Here is an 11796-nt window from a genome sequence, read left to right as displayed (position 1 = left end):
TTCTTCTCTATGCCACAATATTCCAAAATTTATCCCATAAAGTCTTTGGAGGTTCATCTTCCCATACTTCAGCATCAACATCTCTTCTGTCAGTATCAATATCGATTTCTGCTATTGGAACTAATAGTGGACATCTAAACCAAATTTGAAAAACCGCCCAAATGACAAAGAATAATCCAACCGAGATGTATGACGCAACAAAATCACTTGCCTGGAAATGTGGTGTAAAGCATGTGAAACCTTGTACTAGGATGATGAGAGTCATGAAGAAAAACGAATAAATGGCAATCCATGGCATGAATGATGCTTTAAAAGGCAAATCGTTACGAGAAATACCTCTTTGTTTCAAAGCTTTCATAAATCTCAAATGAGACCATGAAATTAGCCACCAGGAGAAAAATCCGGCAACACCAGTAATGTTCATTAACCAGTTGAAAACATTTGCACCACTTGATGAAGTTTCTAGATATGCCAGTGCACCGATAGCACTAGTGAATAGAACAGCTGCATATGGAACACCTCCTTTGCTAGCCTTAGCTAAAATAGGTGGAGCTAATCTATTTCTTGCCATAGAGTACATCACACGTGACCCGACGTACACATCTGAGTTAGCTGCGGAAATAACTGTGGTCAATATAACAGCATTGAAAATGTCCGGTAGAGCTTTAGTACCTGAATTTTTAATCGCCAAGATAAATGGTGATGAAGCTGCATATGATCTACTGTCTTGAAGCCCGTGGTCGTTGAATGGAACCAACAAACCAACAAAAAGTAACGAAAAGATGTAGAAAATTAAAATACGCCACAGCGTCCTCTTGATAGATTTAGGAACAGTTTTTCTTGGATTTGCAGCTTCACCAGCGGTAATACCAACCAATTCTGTACCTTGATAGGTGAATGCTGCATTGATCAATGAGGAAACCCAGCCCAAAAATCTTGCTTCATTTTTATTTTTGGAAATGATACCGTCACCGAATGCATAGCCGTGTCTCCAGTAACGGAACCCAACTGGACCAGTCTTACCAGCACCACAAACCATGATAAAACAGTAAATTATGAATCCGACGATGGCAACAACTTTAATGAATGCAATCCAAAATTCAAATTCACCATAAAATTTAACAGGGCAAAAATTTAATCCTGCAATTAAAACCCAAAAAATAGAAATCCATGCCGCTACTGGAACTTTGAATGTCCAGTACTGTACAATTTGCCCAATAACCGATAACTCCAATGCAAACGTGATAGACCATGAAAACCAATACATGTAACCGTTAGCTGCACCAAACGCAGGCGAAAGAAATCTCTGGGAAAACACAGAAAATGCTGAGGTAACAGGAATATAAGTAGCCATTTCACCTAATGACTGCATAACACTAAATGCGATAGTTGCCATAAATAAATATGCGATTAGCATACCCACCGGACCGGCATTTTGTAAAGGTTCTGAAATACCAACAAAAAGACCAGTACCAATGGTACCTCCAAGTGCAATCATACCAATATGACGTGGTTTCAGAGCACGCTTCACCTCGGTACTACGAACTTCCCCCTTCTCACCATCAACACTGTCATCCACATCGTATTCATTGTCTACACGATACCCATATCCATCATTTTCTTTAGGCGGAGATGAAATACTCCGGTCATATTCTTTCACATATGTCTCATTAAGAGAAGGTTTGTCAGTATTCTCTTTTGAACTATCGAGCTCATGCTGATTGAACTCCAATGGGCCCTTGTAGTCCATATTGAATGAATTATTTCGTTCTTTTATTGCTCGTCTTCTTTTTTTTTTCCTCTCCTCTAAAGTCCTTCTTCTTCTTTCTTCCTCTTCAAAAATGTGCTTTAGTGCTATGGGGAATTGATGGCGAGTGGTTCAGGATCAGTTCTCTTAAGTAAAATAAAAAATTTTTTTTCTTTTAAGCGACATTTTGCTTATTCTTTAGTGTGTTATGCAATAACAGGCACGAGTGAACTTAGTTACTCATCCTCTGTCCGCCGATCTAGTGCTGAAAGTATCAATCCTATCGCCCAAGGCATCGGATCGTTTGTACGGAGGATTTTGCGTGGGGTTCTATAGACTCTCGAGCCTCTCCGATATTATCTGGGCCTTCCATTTTAGCCGAACGGACGGCACTGTGGAAAACTTTTCTTTTTTCTTCCGATATGACGCATCTTTAGTCTCGCTGTCAATGGTACTTGGCATCATCACAAGCTATACGGCAAAAAAGACTGGCATTCTCGTAATACATGATCACTTAACGATGTGTGACTATCGCATGACTTGTAAGCACGTGTAAAACACGTGTGTTTGGATTGTCGTTGTTAGTTGCCTGAACCACCCCGCACTAGACCGGAAACGCTAGGTACGAACGGCGATAAAAATAAAAATAAAAAAAATGAGAAATTCCACCGCGTTTTTTGTCTGCAGGGTTTTTTCCAGGTGAAGGGGCATTTCCTCCGGTACGTTCTACCATTACAAAGCAAAAGCCGTAGCCTACAATTCCACCAATTACTATGACAACCAGAAAAAGAAAGAAAATAGAACTAGGTGGTGGTAGGATTCATGCCAGTGAAGGGTCTTTGAATTAGTGGGCATTAAGTGGTATAATAGTTTCTTGACTGGTAGTGGTAATATATGGATTATAGGCAAAGGTAGTGACGGCGAGGACATTCATGAAAAATTCCGTATTTTTAACCTCAGATTTTTAGGTCAGGGATTTTTAGGTCAGGCAGTGCAAATCTTGGTGTAGTTTATAAAGAGAAAACGTTGGGTGTGAGGTTGATCTTCTCGCTTTTAAATCCTGTTCTTTAGATTCAAGAGATTTCAATCCGTTTTATACATACACTCTTTGTATGCAAACATAGAGGGCATCTCACACTCTTTTCACATTGCTTAGCATAATGGATCCTCAAAAACAGGCTGCGATGGAAAACACAACTTCGAAAGATTCGAGTGAGAAATATTTGAGTAAAGGACCGTTGGACGATCAAGTATCGGTATCATCGTGGGCACAGTCAAGGTGGTCACAGAGACGGTCTAATCGTTGGGATAATCGTTGGAGTGGTCGCTGGAACCATCATTGGTCTAACGACGAAGATTTTCGTCATGGTGATGAGGAAGATGATATTTTGGCATACGATGATGACGATGGAGAATGTGATGAATCTGGACTTCCAGCCAAGGGTAAGTTCCATGACACTCAGGTGAAGCGTGCTCTCAAGCCACGTCACCTTGGTATGATTGCACTTGGGGGTACTATTGGTACCGGTCTTTTCGTTGGTATATCGGAGCCACTTTCACGTTCTGGACCTGTTGGTTCCTTAATTGCTTATATTTTCATGGGATCTGTTGTTTACTTTGTCACACAGTCACTAGGTGAAATGGCGACTTTTATTCCTGTTACATCTTCCATTACTGTCTTTACCAAGAGATTTTTATCACCCGCACTAGGTGTTAGTAACGGTTACATGTACTGGTTTAACTGGGCAATCACATTTGCAACGGAACTTTCGGTTACAGGTCAAATTATTCAGTACTGGACTTACAAAGTTCCACTGGCAGCATGGATTCCTATCTTTTGGGTTATTGTTGCAGTTTTAAATTTCTTTCCGGTTAAAATTTATGGTGAAATCGAATTTTGGGTTTCATCAGTTAAGGTTCTTGCCATTGTTGGTTATTTGATCTATGCTCTGGTGATAGTTTGCGGTGGATCTAGGCAGGGTCCTATTGGATTCCGTTACTGGAGACACGGTTATGCATTTGGTGACGGTTATATCTCCAAGAATAAAGATGAAGCAAGATTTTTGGGTTGGGTTTCTTCCTTGATCAATGCCGCGTTCACTTATCAAGGTACAGAGTTAGTCGGTATTAGTGCTGGTGAAGCTGCAAATCCAAGAAAAACTGTTCCTCGTGCTATTAACAAAGTTATCTTTCGTATTGCGCTATTCTACATCCTTTCGCTATTTTTCATCGGTTTGCTAGTTCCATACAACGATAAGAGACTGTCTGATGGTTCTGCAATTATCGCATCTTCGCCATTTGTCATTTCCATGTTAAATGCTGGTACAAGTGCTTTACCTGATATCTTCAATGCCGTTATTTTAATAACGGTTCTCTCGGCTGCTAATTCTGATGTGTACATTGCTTCAAGAGTGTTATACGCATTGGCTGGACAAGGTAATGCTCCTAAGCAGTTTACTTATGTTAACAGATACGGTGTTCCATATTTGGGTGTCTTTGTTACATGTTTGGTCGGATGGTTGGCTTTCTTGGTTGTTAGCAACAATGCCAACACCGCCTTCAATTGGTTGATTAACATTTCTACATTAGCGGGACTTACTGCTTGGTTCTTCATATGCTTTGCACATATTAGGTTCATGCAAGCTTTGAAACATAAAGGTATTTCTCGTGATGATCTGCCGTTTAAGGCAAGATTTATGCCATGGGGTGCTTACTATGCCGCCTTCTTTGTTGGTTTAATTATTTTCATCCAAGGTTATGATGCATTTACTCCATGGGATACCAAGAGTTTCTTTACCAGTTACATTTCGTTAATCCTTTTCGGCGTGCTCTATTTGGGCTGCTTGATTTACTACAGGGGAAGATTATTGATCAAGATTGAAGATATCGATATCGATACAGACAGGAAAGAGGTGGAAGCATATGTCTGGGAAGAAGATGCCCCTAGAAACTGGTGGGAAAAATTCTGGGCCGCTGTAGCATAGACACTCGTACACAGACACAGGTGTCACTCGTTGTAACCATAATGAACACTAACGGAAAACGATAGAAGAGAGGGAAAAAATAAAAATAAAAGAGGGAGAGAGAGGGAGAGTTGTTGTACAAGGGAGAGTCTACGTCTTTTTCGATTACAATTGCTCTTATACATTGTGCATCAAAGCTAATGTTTATCATATCACCCCTTTGCTCATTTTCATTTACTTACTGTATATCACTTGCATTTGTACATATAGATGCTTTATAGAATGAATTCTAAAAAAAGATCTCCGAAAAGTTTCAGGTCCTATAGCATTTTGACCCGCTGCTATCACCTAAAATGTGCATCATTTGATACGAAGAACATTCACCAAAATTGATCGATTTCGTGTACTTTTGTTCAAAAGGTTTGGGCGCCCGGATATCTATTTGTTCAGTCAACTTTTCAACAAGGTGTTTAGAACATATACAAATAGCTTAATTAGACAAAAGTACTGCGTCTCCCGGCTATCAAAGGGATTGATAGCTTACGATTGCGTTGTTAGACCCCCAATCCCGATCTCTGAACCACCACACACCAACATAAGATACGCTTTGGCTTGGTTTTGTTTTGTTTTTCGTTGTAATAAAGTAGGAAAACAAGTTTTAAAAAAATGAGTGGTGGTGAAAATAACGGAAATAGCAGTGTTAGTGATGAGACAGTCTTATCGAATCATAAGGAAGAACTGCTGTTAAAATTCATTAACTCTTCGCATTTTAACATCTATAACTGCATTGAACTGTTATGCAAGCATTCGGATAATGTGGGGATTCATTATTACCTGTGTCAAAAATTACTGACGTTCCCCCATCATGAGTTACACTTTTATATCCCTCAGTTGGTACAAGTTTTATTGACTATAGAAACTGAATCTATGGCATTGGAAGAATTGTTACTGCAATTGAAAAATGAAAATCCGCATTTTGCCCTATCGACATTTTGGCAATTACAAGCATTACTATCAGAATTATCATCCGATCCTGAATCCTATGGATTTCAAGTAGCTCGTAGGGTTTTGAACAATTTACAGTCCACTTTATTCCATACCGGTTACGATGAAGACAAGGAGCAGAAAGGTAAATTGAATGAAAATGTAGCACCTTCGATTGTTTTATGTTCTATGATCATGACATCAATGGCAATGCCACAGGTAGGACCACTAGTTAAACCGTTGGTAGAATCTCAAGGTAGACGTCAAAAGGCATTTGTTTTCAAATTGGCCAAGAATGCAATGAAAGAGCTCCGTAGAAACATCACCATTAAAAATACAAAGTTGAATACAAAAAGTATTAGTTCCAGCTCTAAGAACGGTGAATCCGCTCCTGGCTCACCTGTAGATTTCGTGGATTCGTATAAGACAAAGGAAGATTTTAATTTCAAGAAACCGAGAAGTAGAGAGACGGATTTGAATTTCGATATTGTGGATAATATTGGTGAAAGGGTTTTCCAAGATAGAATATCAAATTTCATCAAGATGCCCAAGAGAAGAACCAACTATTTGGATGATTCATTTGTACACAGGACTTATCAAGACGAAAATACAGATGACAGTAACAACAATAGTAACAACGATATAAGTTCAATTTCCTATTCACCTTCCAAAGGTTTACATCCTTCATTAAGACATTCTTCGTCGACTTTGGACGGTTATAATGATCATAAATTGATGCAAAATGATAAATATACTAGTTCTATGCCCAATTTACTTGACGAACAGGTAAGTTCTCCATCTGAATCGGAAGAGAAATTGTCGGCATATTCTAATGATAATAACGAAAAACCTACTATGCCTTCACGTTCCAGTTCTCAACCAGCACCAACATTACCAGTTGTCAAGCGTAAACAAAGGTACGCCAGGCAATCGTCCCAACATACAAGACAACAGGTACCAAGTAGTGAATTGAAGAAGCCGCAGGACGTGGATCCATTGACACTTTCCACAACGGCAAAAATTAAGCTACTCAAGGCTAATTATTTCCGGTGCGAGACTCAGTTCATGATTGCATTGGAAACTATATCTCATAGATTGGCACAGGTGCCCACCGAGGCGAGGTTCAGTGCCTTACGTGCTGAACTCTCGTTGTTAAACAGAGATTTACCAGCGCAAGTGGATATCCCCACACTATTACCACCTAACAAAAAGGGTAAACTTCACAAGTTAGTACTAATAACCGCTAATGAGGCGCAAGTTTTGAATTCTGCCGAGAAAGTTCCTTTTCTACTTTTAGTTGAATACTTGAGGGATGAATTTGATTTTGATCCTTCTAGCGAAGAAAATCAAGAAATCTTAAGACAAAGACCACATGCTGGTACTTTTATCTTTGATTTAAACGATATTGGTAGAAGCAAAGATCGCGAAAAATCTGTACAATCGAGAAATGTGACAGATTCATCTCAACCAGATCGCTTGGCATCTGCTAATTCCACCTTAACTGCCGGTAGTGTCGGCACTGATGCCAGTGACCAAATCCCAGAATACATGCCAGGTGTAGCAAAAGAAATGGATTTGGGTGACATATCAATGATTAAAGTGAAAAACCAAACCGATGCGGAAGCATATAGGGAATCGATTGTCTTACAAAGTGCCACCAAAATCCCCACCATTAATCCAGCTTCTGAAAATAGAGCACCTGAATTAAGCTTTGCATCCAATTTAGAAGAGGTAGTTGGTCCTGCGAAATCTGGCACTCGTAATTTCCGTGATCGTACGGTAGAATTAGCTGATGAAATGCGTATATCAGCAGTCATGTTGGCTCAATTGGATAAATCACCACAAGAATTATCTGACACCGCCAACCAAATTAGAGCTACGATTATTAACTCTATGAAAGAAGTGCAGGACAAATTCGGATATCGTGATTTGGAGGCCATTCATGGGACTGCAGGTGAACGTAAATTAGAAAACGATTTAAAGACGGGTGGTATAGACACTTCATATCTTGGTGAAGATTGGGCTACGAAGAAGGAAAGAATACGTAAGACTTCGGAGTATGGGCATTTAGAAAACTGGGACCTATGTTCTGTAATTGCAAAGAGTGGTGACGATTTGAGACAAGAAGCATTTGCTTGTCAATTGATTCAAGCCATGGCTCAAATATGGACCAAGAGTAATGTCGACATTTGGGTTAAGAAAATGAAAATCCTCATTACAAGTGCCAACACCGGTCTGGTAGAAACTATTACCAATGCAATGTCTGTGCATAGTATCAAGAAATCTTTAACTAAAAAGATGATTAATGACGGTGATATGGATGAAAAAAGTGGTATTGCCAGTCTAAATGACCATTTTATCCGTGCCTTTGGTGATCCCAAAGGTTTCCGTTATAGACGTGCTCAAGACAATTTCGCCTCTTCTCTAGCATCCTACTCTTTAATCTGTTATCTGCTACAAATCAAGGATAGACATAACGGTAATATTATGATTGATAATGAGGGGCATATGGTACACATCGATTTCGGATTTATGCTTTCCAACTCGCCTGGTTCTGTTGGTTTTGAAGCAGCCCCATTCAAATTGACTTATGAGTACGTGGAAATACTAGGCGGTATACAAGGTGATGCCTACAAAAAATTCGTACGTCTAATGCAAGAGGCATTCAAGTCTTTGCGCAAATATGCAGACCAAATTGTGTTCATGTGTGAAGTCATGCAGAAGGATAACACTCAGCCTTGCTTCAATGCGGGTGAGAACACAAGCGTTCAACTCAAGCAGAGATTCCATCTAGAACTTTCTGATGCAGAATGTGATGAATTTGTCGAGAATTACTTGGTGGGTAAATCACTCGGCAGCATCTATACGAGACTTTACGACCAATTCCAGTTAATCACCCAGGGTATATACAGTTGAAAAATGATTCTCCGGTTTTTAATCAACGCAAGATACCAGCACACCAGCACAAAGCAAGGTCAGGTAATGGAGTCAAATTGAACCAAATCCTAATAAGCAAGCAAGACATTTTAAAACGCATTTTTTTGTTATTGTTTTTTCTACTATGTATTAGAGCAACTCAACACATCCTATCTCATCCCATCTCCATCCCCATCCCATCTCACTGTGACGTTTCCCATACTGGGAGCTTCTGAAGAATTTAGTATCACGTGATTGGATTGCACTGTTTCTCTCACGTGATCTTTTCCCCGGCCTGTTACCCTCCCTTTGTGTCGCAAGAAATTTTCCGCTTTCTCCGGTCAACAATGAGAAGGCTTAGATATCCCTGCCTGTCGTCCGGACTTCACGAAACTCGTAAACTAGTCGTTACACGAAACTGATATAAGTCAGGCGGAACTACTGGTCGTTCTTTAGGGACATTTGGTATCCGTTACCCTTCACTTTAAAATACAATCTAGCCACTTAGTAAGAGCGAATTGAAGACAGTTGTCTAATATCTAAAGGAAGGAAAAGGGCTACAAAGGACAAAGTGATTCCTCTGAAATACAATCTGACTTATAGTGATTTTAAGTGAAGACCCTTTGGAATTGTTAAAAAAATTGGAAACTTTCACACTCATTTAAACCATCTCCATATTGGAAAAATGTTAATGTTACGTAGATCAGAACTGCCACGTATGGTGGCAGGGTTAAGACCAAGAATAAGGTTTCAATCGACTTCAGTAAAGGGTGACTCCGAGGAAAGGTTACGAAGGGAATCATTGATACATGGTAAAAAGGTGAAGGATTTGGAGACTGATCGTCAGCGCCATCACGTGACCCAGACCCAGGTAAAACCACCTATCAAGACGACTGGAACGACTGAAGACGATTTGGTGTTTTTGGAGCGTGGTATCAGAAAGACTGACGAATTGGCGTCTTCTTTCACTGATTACACTTATAAATTTGAAAGATTACCACCTAATTATGGATCAAATCAACTTTTAACAGTTGGTAATGAATTACAAGCTGAATTGGACTCAATTATGACGCATTTTAGAGCTCCTATTAGATACGCATTTGGTTACGGCTCTGGGGTTTTTGAACAGAACGGTTATTCTGGCGGTGAAAAACCTCAAATGGACTTAATCTTTGGTGTATCTCATCCAGCTCATTTCCATTCTTTAAACATGAGACAAAATCCTCAGCACTACTCGACAATGCGTTATTTCGGATCTGATTTTGCCGCCAAGTTTCAAGAGATTGGTGCTGGTGTTTTCTTCAACCCGTTTGTGGATATTCAAGGACATCAAGTAAAATACGGTGTAGTGAGTATGGATAACCTGCTGAAGGATTTAGCCACTTGGAATACATTTTATTTGGCTGGTAGATTACAGAAACCTGTTAAAGTGTTGAAGAACGACTTGAGGGTTTTGTATTGGAATCAATTGAATTTGAAAGCTGCTGCTTCTTTGGCCAAGTATTTGACGCTACAGAAGAACAACGGTAAATTTGATGAATTTCAATTCTATACGGAAATTGCAGGCCTAAGTTACCTGGGCGATATTAGGTATCAATTAGGTGGTGAAAATCCAAATAAAGTTTCGAACATTGTTACCAAAAATTTCGAAAATTTCCGTCGTTATTACCAGCCAGTTTACAAGGATGTTGTTCACAGTAACTCCTTGTATTTACCAAGGGATTTTCAATTGGAAACAGCTTCATCTCAATTACAAGGTAGAATCTGCAAGGGCAGTACTTCACAGATGATTAAGGGAATTTTTACCGCCGGGGTTTTAAAATCAATTAAATATGCATGGGCTAAGAAGTTAAAGACCTGGAGTAAATGATTGGTTTTTGACAACTGGATAAAACTGTTTTTTTTTGCTGCACATGTATCCACATTTACGTTTTTTCTTTCGCATGACTGCCATGGGCATTATTTATTGCATTTCCAATTCGTTATTCAGTTATTGATTGTTACAACAAAAGAGAAAAAAAAAAAAAAAAAAAATTAGTAAGTACGTTACGTCAACGGTTTATTCATTATATGGGAGGTTATGTATATATTTTTAAATTTATTTACCGTCAATTATGGGATCAAAAAAATAATATTAATGATAATTGATAATACTAAGGTGTCTTACCTGCGCAGGGCTGCAAATCTTTTTTTCAACTGTTCCAAATCATCATCATTAGTCTCCTTCTTGCGTATCACTTTAACGTCTTTCTTAATATCATTGGGAATCTTGAACCCTTTTTCCAAATTCTCACTATTTTGTCTTGGTTTTCTAATAGTTATTGGATGGGCTGCATCCTCCGTATGTTCATCATCGTTGTCTACCGCCACTATTGGTCTACCATCATCATCTTGTTCATCCTGTCCATCTTGTCCTTTTTCATGCTCTTCCTCTTCTTCATCATCGCTTAATTGACTATATGGAACATCATAAGTCCTGGCAATTTCTTTCATATACATTACAACCAAATCTTGACCGGGCAATTTTGGTGAACACTTTTTGAGAATTTTTTCAGGTACCCCAATTTGATCCTCTATTATTACTTTGGTAAATTCTGGTCCAAATTTATAGGTTAGAAGATCTTTAACTTGAGTTAATTCTTTAGCCTCAGGAATGTAAAGAGTTGTGTAAACAATTGATCTACAGGCTTCATTAATGCCATCATCCATGTGGTTGGCAATGAGAGCCGCCTCGTTTTCAATACCACTTAGAATGTTTACTCTTGCATGTAGAAGTTCACAATATAATTCCATAATCTCTAGTAATTCTAGATGGATATCATCGTTGATTAAACCCTCGACACGATATTGAGCCTTCTGTTCCTTTCCATTTGAAAGCAATTGTGCCACCTCTCTACGATCTTGTTTCGCCAGTGCCTGTTGTTTCTCCTGTGCATATCTTAGCCTTTGAATGCACATCTTTAAACATGTTTTGAATTTGATCTTTAAAACAATCGGTAAATGGTTAGTTACATGATATTGATACTAATTGAAAAATTTTGGTTACTACATACATTTAGTGGGATCTGCTGAACCATCTTAGCTTATCCTTCTTGTAATGGTTGCAGTAGTTGTAGTTTCACCCCCTTTGAAGTCCCTTTCGCCTTTACATCAAAATATTGGTCTTAAATGATAATACATATCAAA

At 39.0% G+C, this 11796-nt stretch overlaps 5 protein-coding genes across 5 annotated transcripts; 3 read left to right on the top strand and 2 right to left on the bottom strand.

The window, feature by feature from the left end:
- Positions 1–7: 7 nt before the first annotated feature.
- ZYRO0F16654g (amino acid permease) lies at positions 8–1750 on the bottom strand (the record flags this gene model as incomplete). The annotated part of the gene is made up of 1 exon (XM_002497880.1): positions 8–1750. The coding sequence occupies one exon, from the start codon at positions 1748–1750 to the stop codon at positions 8–10; it is 1743 nt and encodes a 580-aa protein (XP_002497925.1).
- Positions 1751–2907: 1157 nt separating this feature from the next.
- LYP1 (lysine permease) lies at positions 2908–4731 on the top strand (the record flags this gene model as incomplete). The annotated part of the gene is made up of 1 exon (XM_002497879.1): positions 2908–4731. The coding sequence occupies one exon, from the start codon at positions 2908–2910 to the stop codon at positions 4729–4731; it is 1824 nt and encodes a 607-aa protein (XP_002497924.1).
- Positions 4732–5376: 645 nt separating this feature from the next.
- Positions 5377–8610, top strand: PIK1 (1-phosphatidylinositol 4-kinase; the record flags this gene model as incomplete). Its single annotated transcript, XM_002497878.1, has 1 exon — positions 5377–8610. One exon carries the CDS (start codon positions 5377–5379, stop codon positions 8608–8610), a length of 3234 nt encoding a protein of 1077 aa, XP_002497923.1.
- A 685-nt stretch (positions 8611–9295) lies between these two features.
- TAM41 (putative phosphatidate cytidylyltransferase) lies at positions 9296–10480 on the top strand (the record flags this gene model as incomplete). Its single annotated transcript, XM_002497877.1, has 1 exon — positions 9296–10480. The coding sequence occupies one exon, from the start codon at positions 9296–9298 to the stop codon at positions 10478–10480; it is 1185 nt and encodes a 394-aa protein (XP_002497922.1).
- Positions 10481–10773: 293 nt separating this feature from the next.
- IST1 (Ist1p) lies at positions 10774–11687 on the bottom strand (the record flags this gene model as incomplete). Its single annotated transcript, XM_002497876.1, has 2 exons — positions 10774–11592; positions 11664–11687. 2 exons carry the CDS (start codon positions 11685–11687, stop codon positions 10774–10776), a joined length of 843 nt encoding a protein of 280 aa, XP_002497921.1.
- Positions 11688–11796: the final 109 nt, after the last annotated feature.

This window comes from Zygosaccharomyces rouxii (assembly GCF_000026365.1).
Source record: "Zygosaccharomyces rouxii strain CBS732 chromosome F complete sequence".
Classification (NCBI taxonomy): domain Eukaryota; kingdom Fungi; phylum Ascomycota; class Saccharomycetes; order Saccharomycetales; family Saccharomycetaceae; genus Zygosaccharomyces; species Zygosaccharomyces rouxii.
Note: the sequence above shows the minus strand (reverse complement) of the source record. Positions and strands in the feature narration are given on the sequence as shown.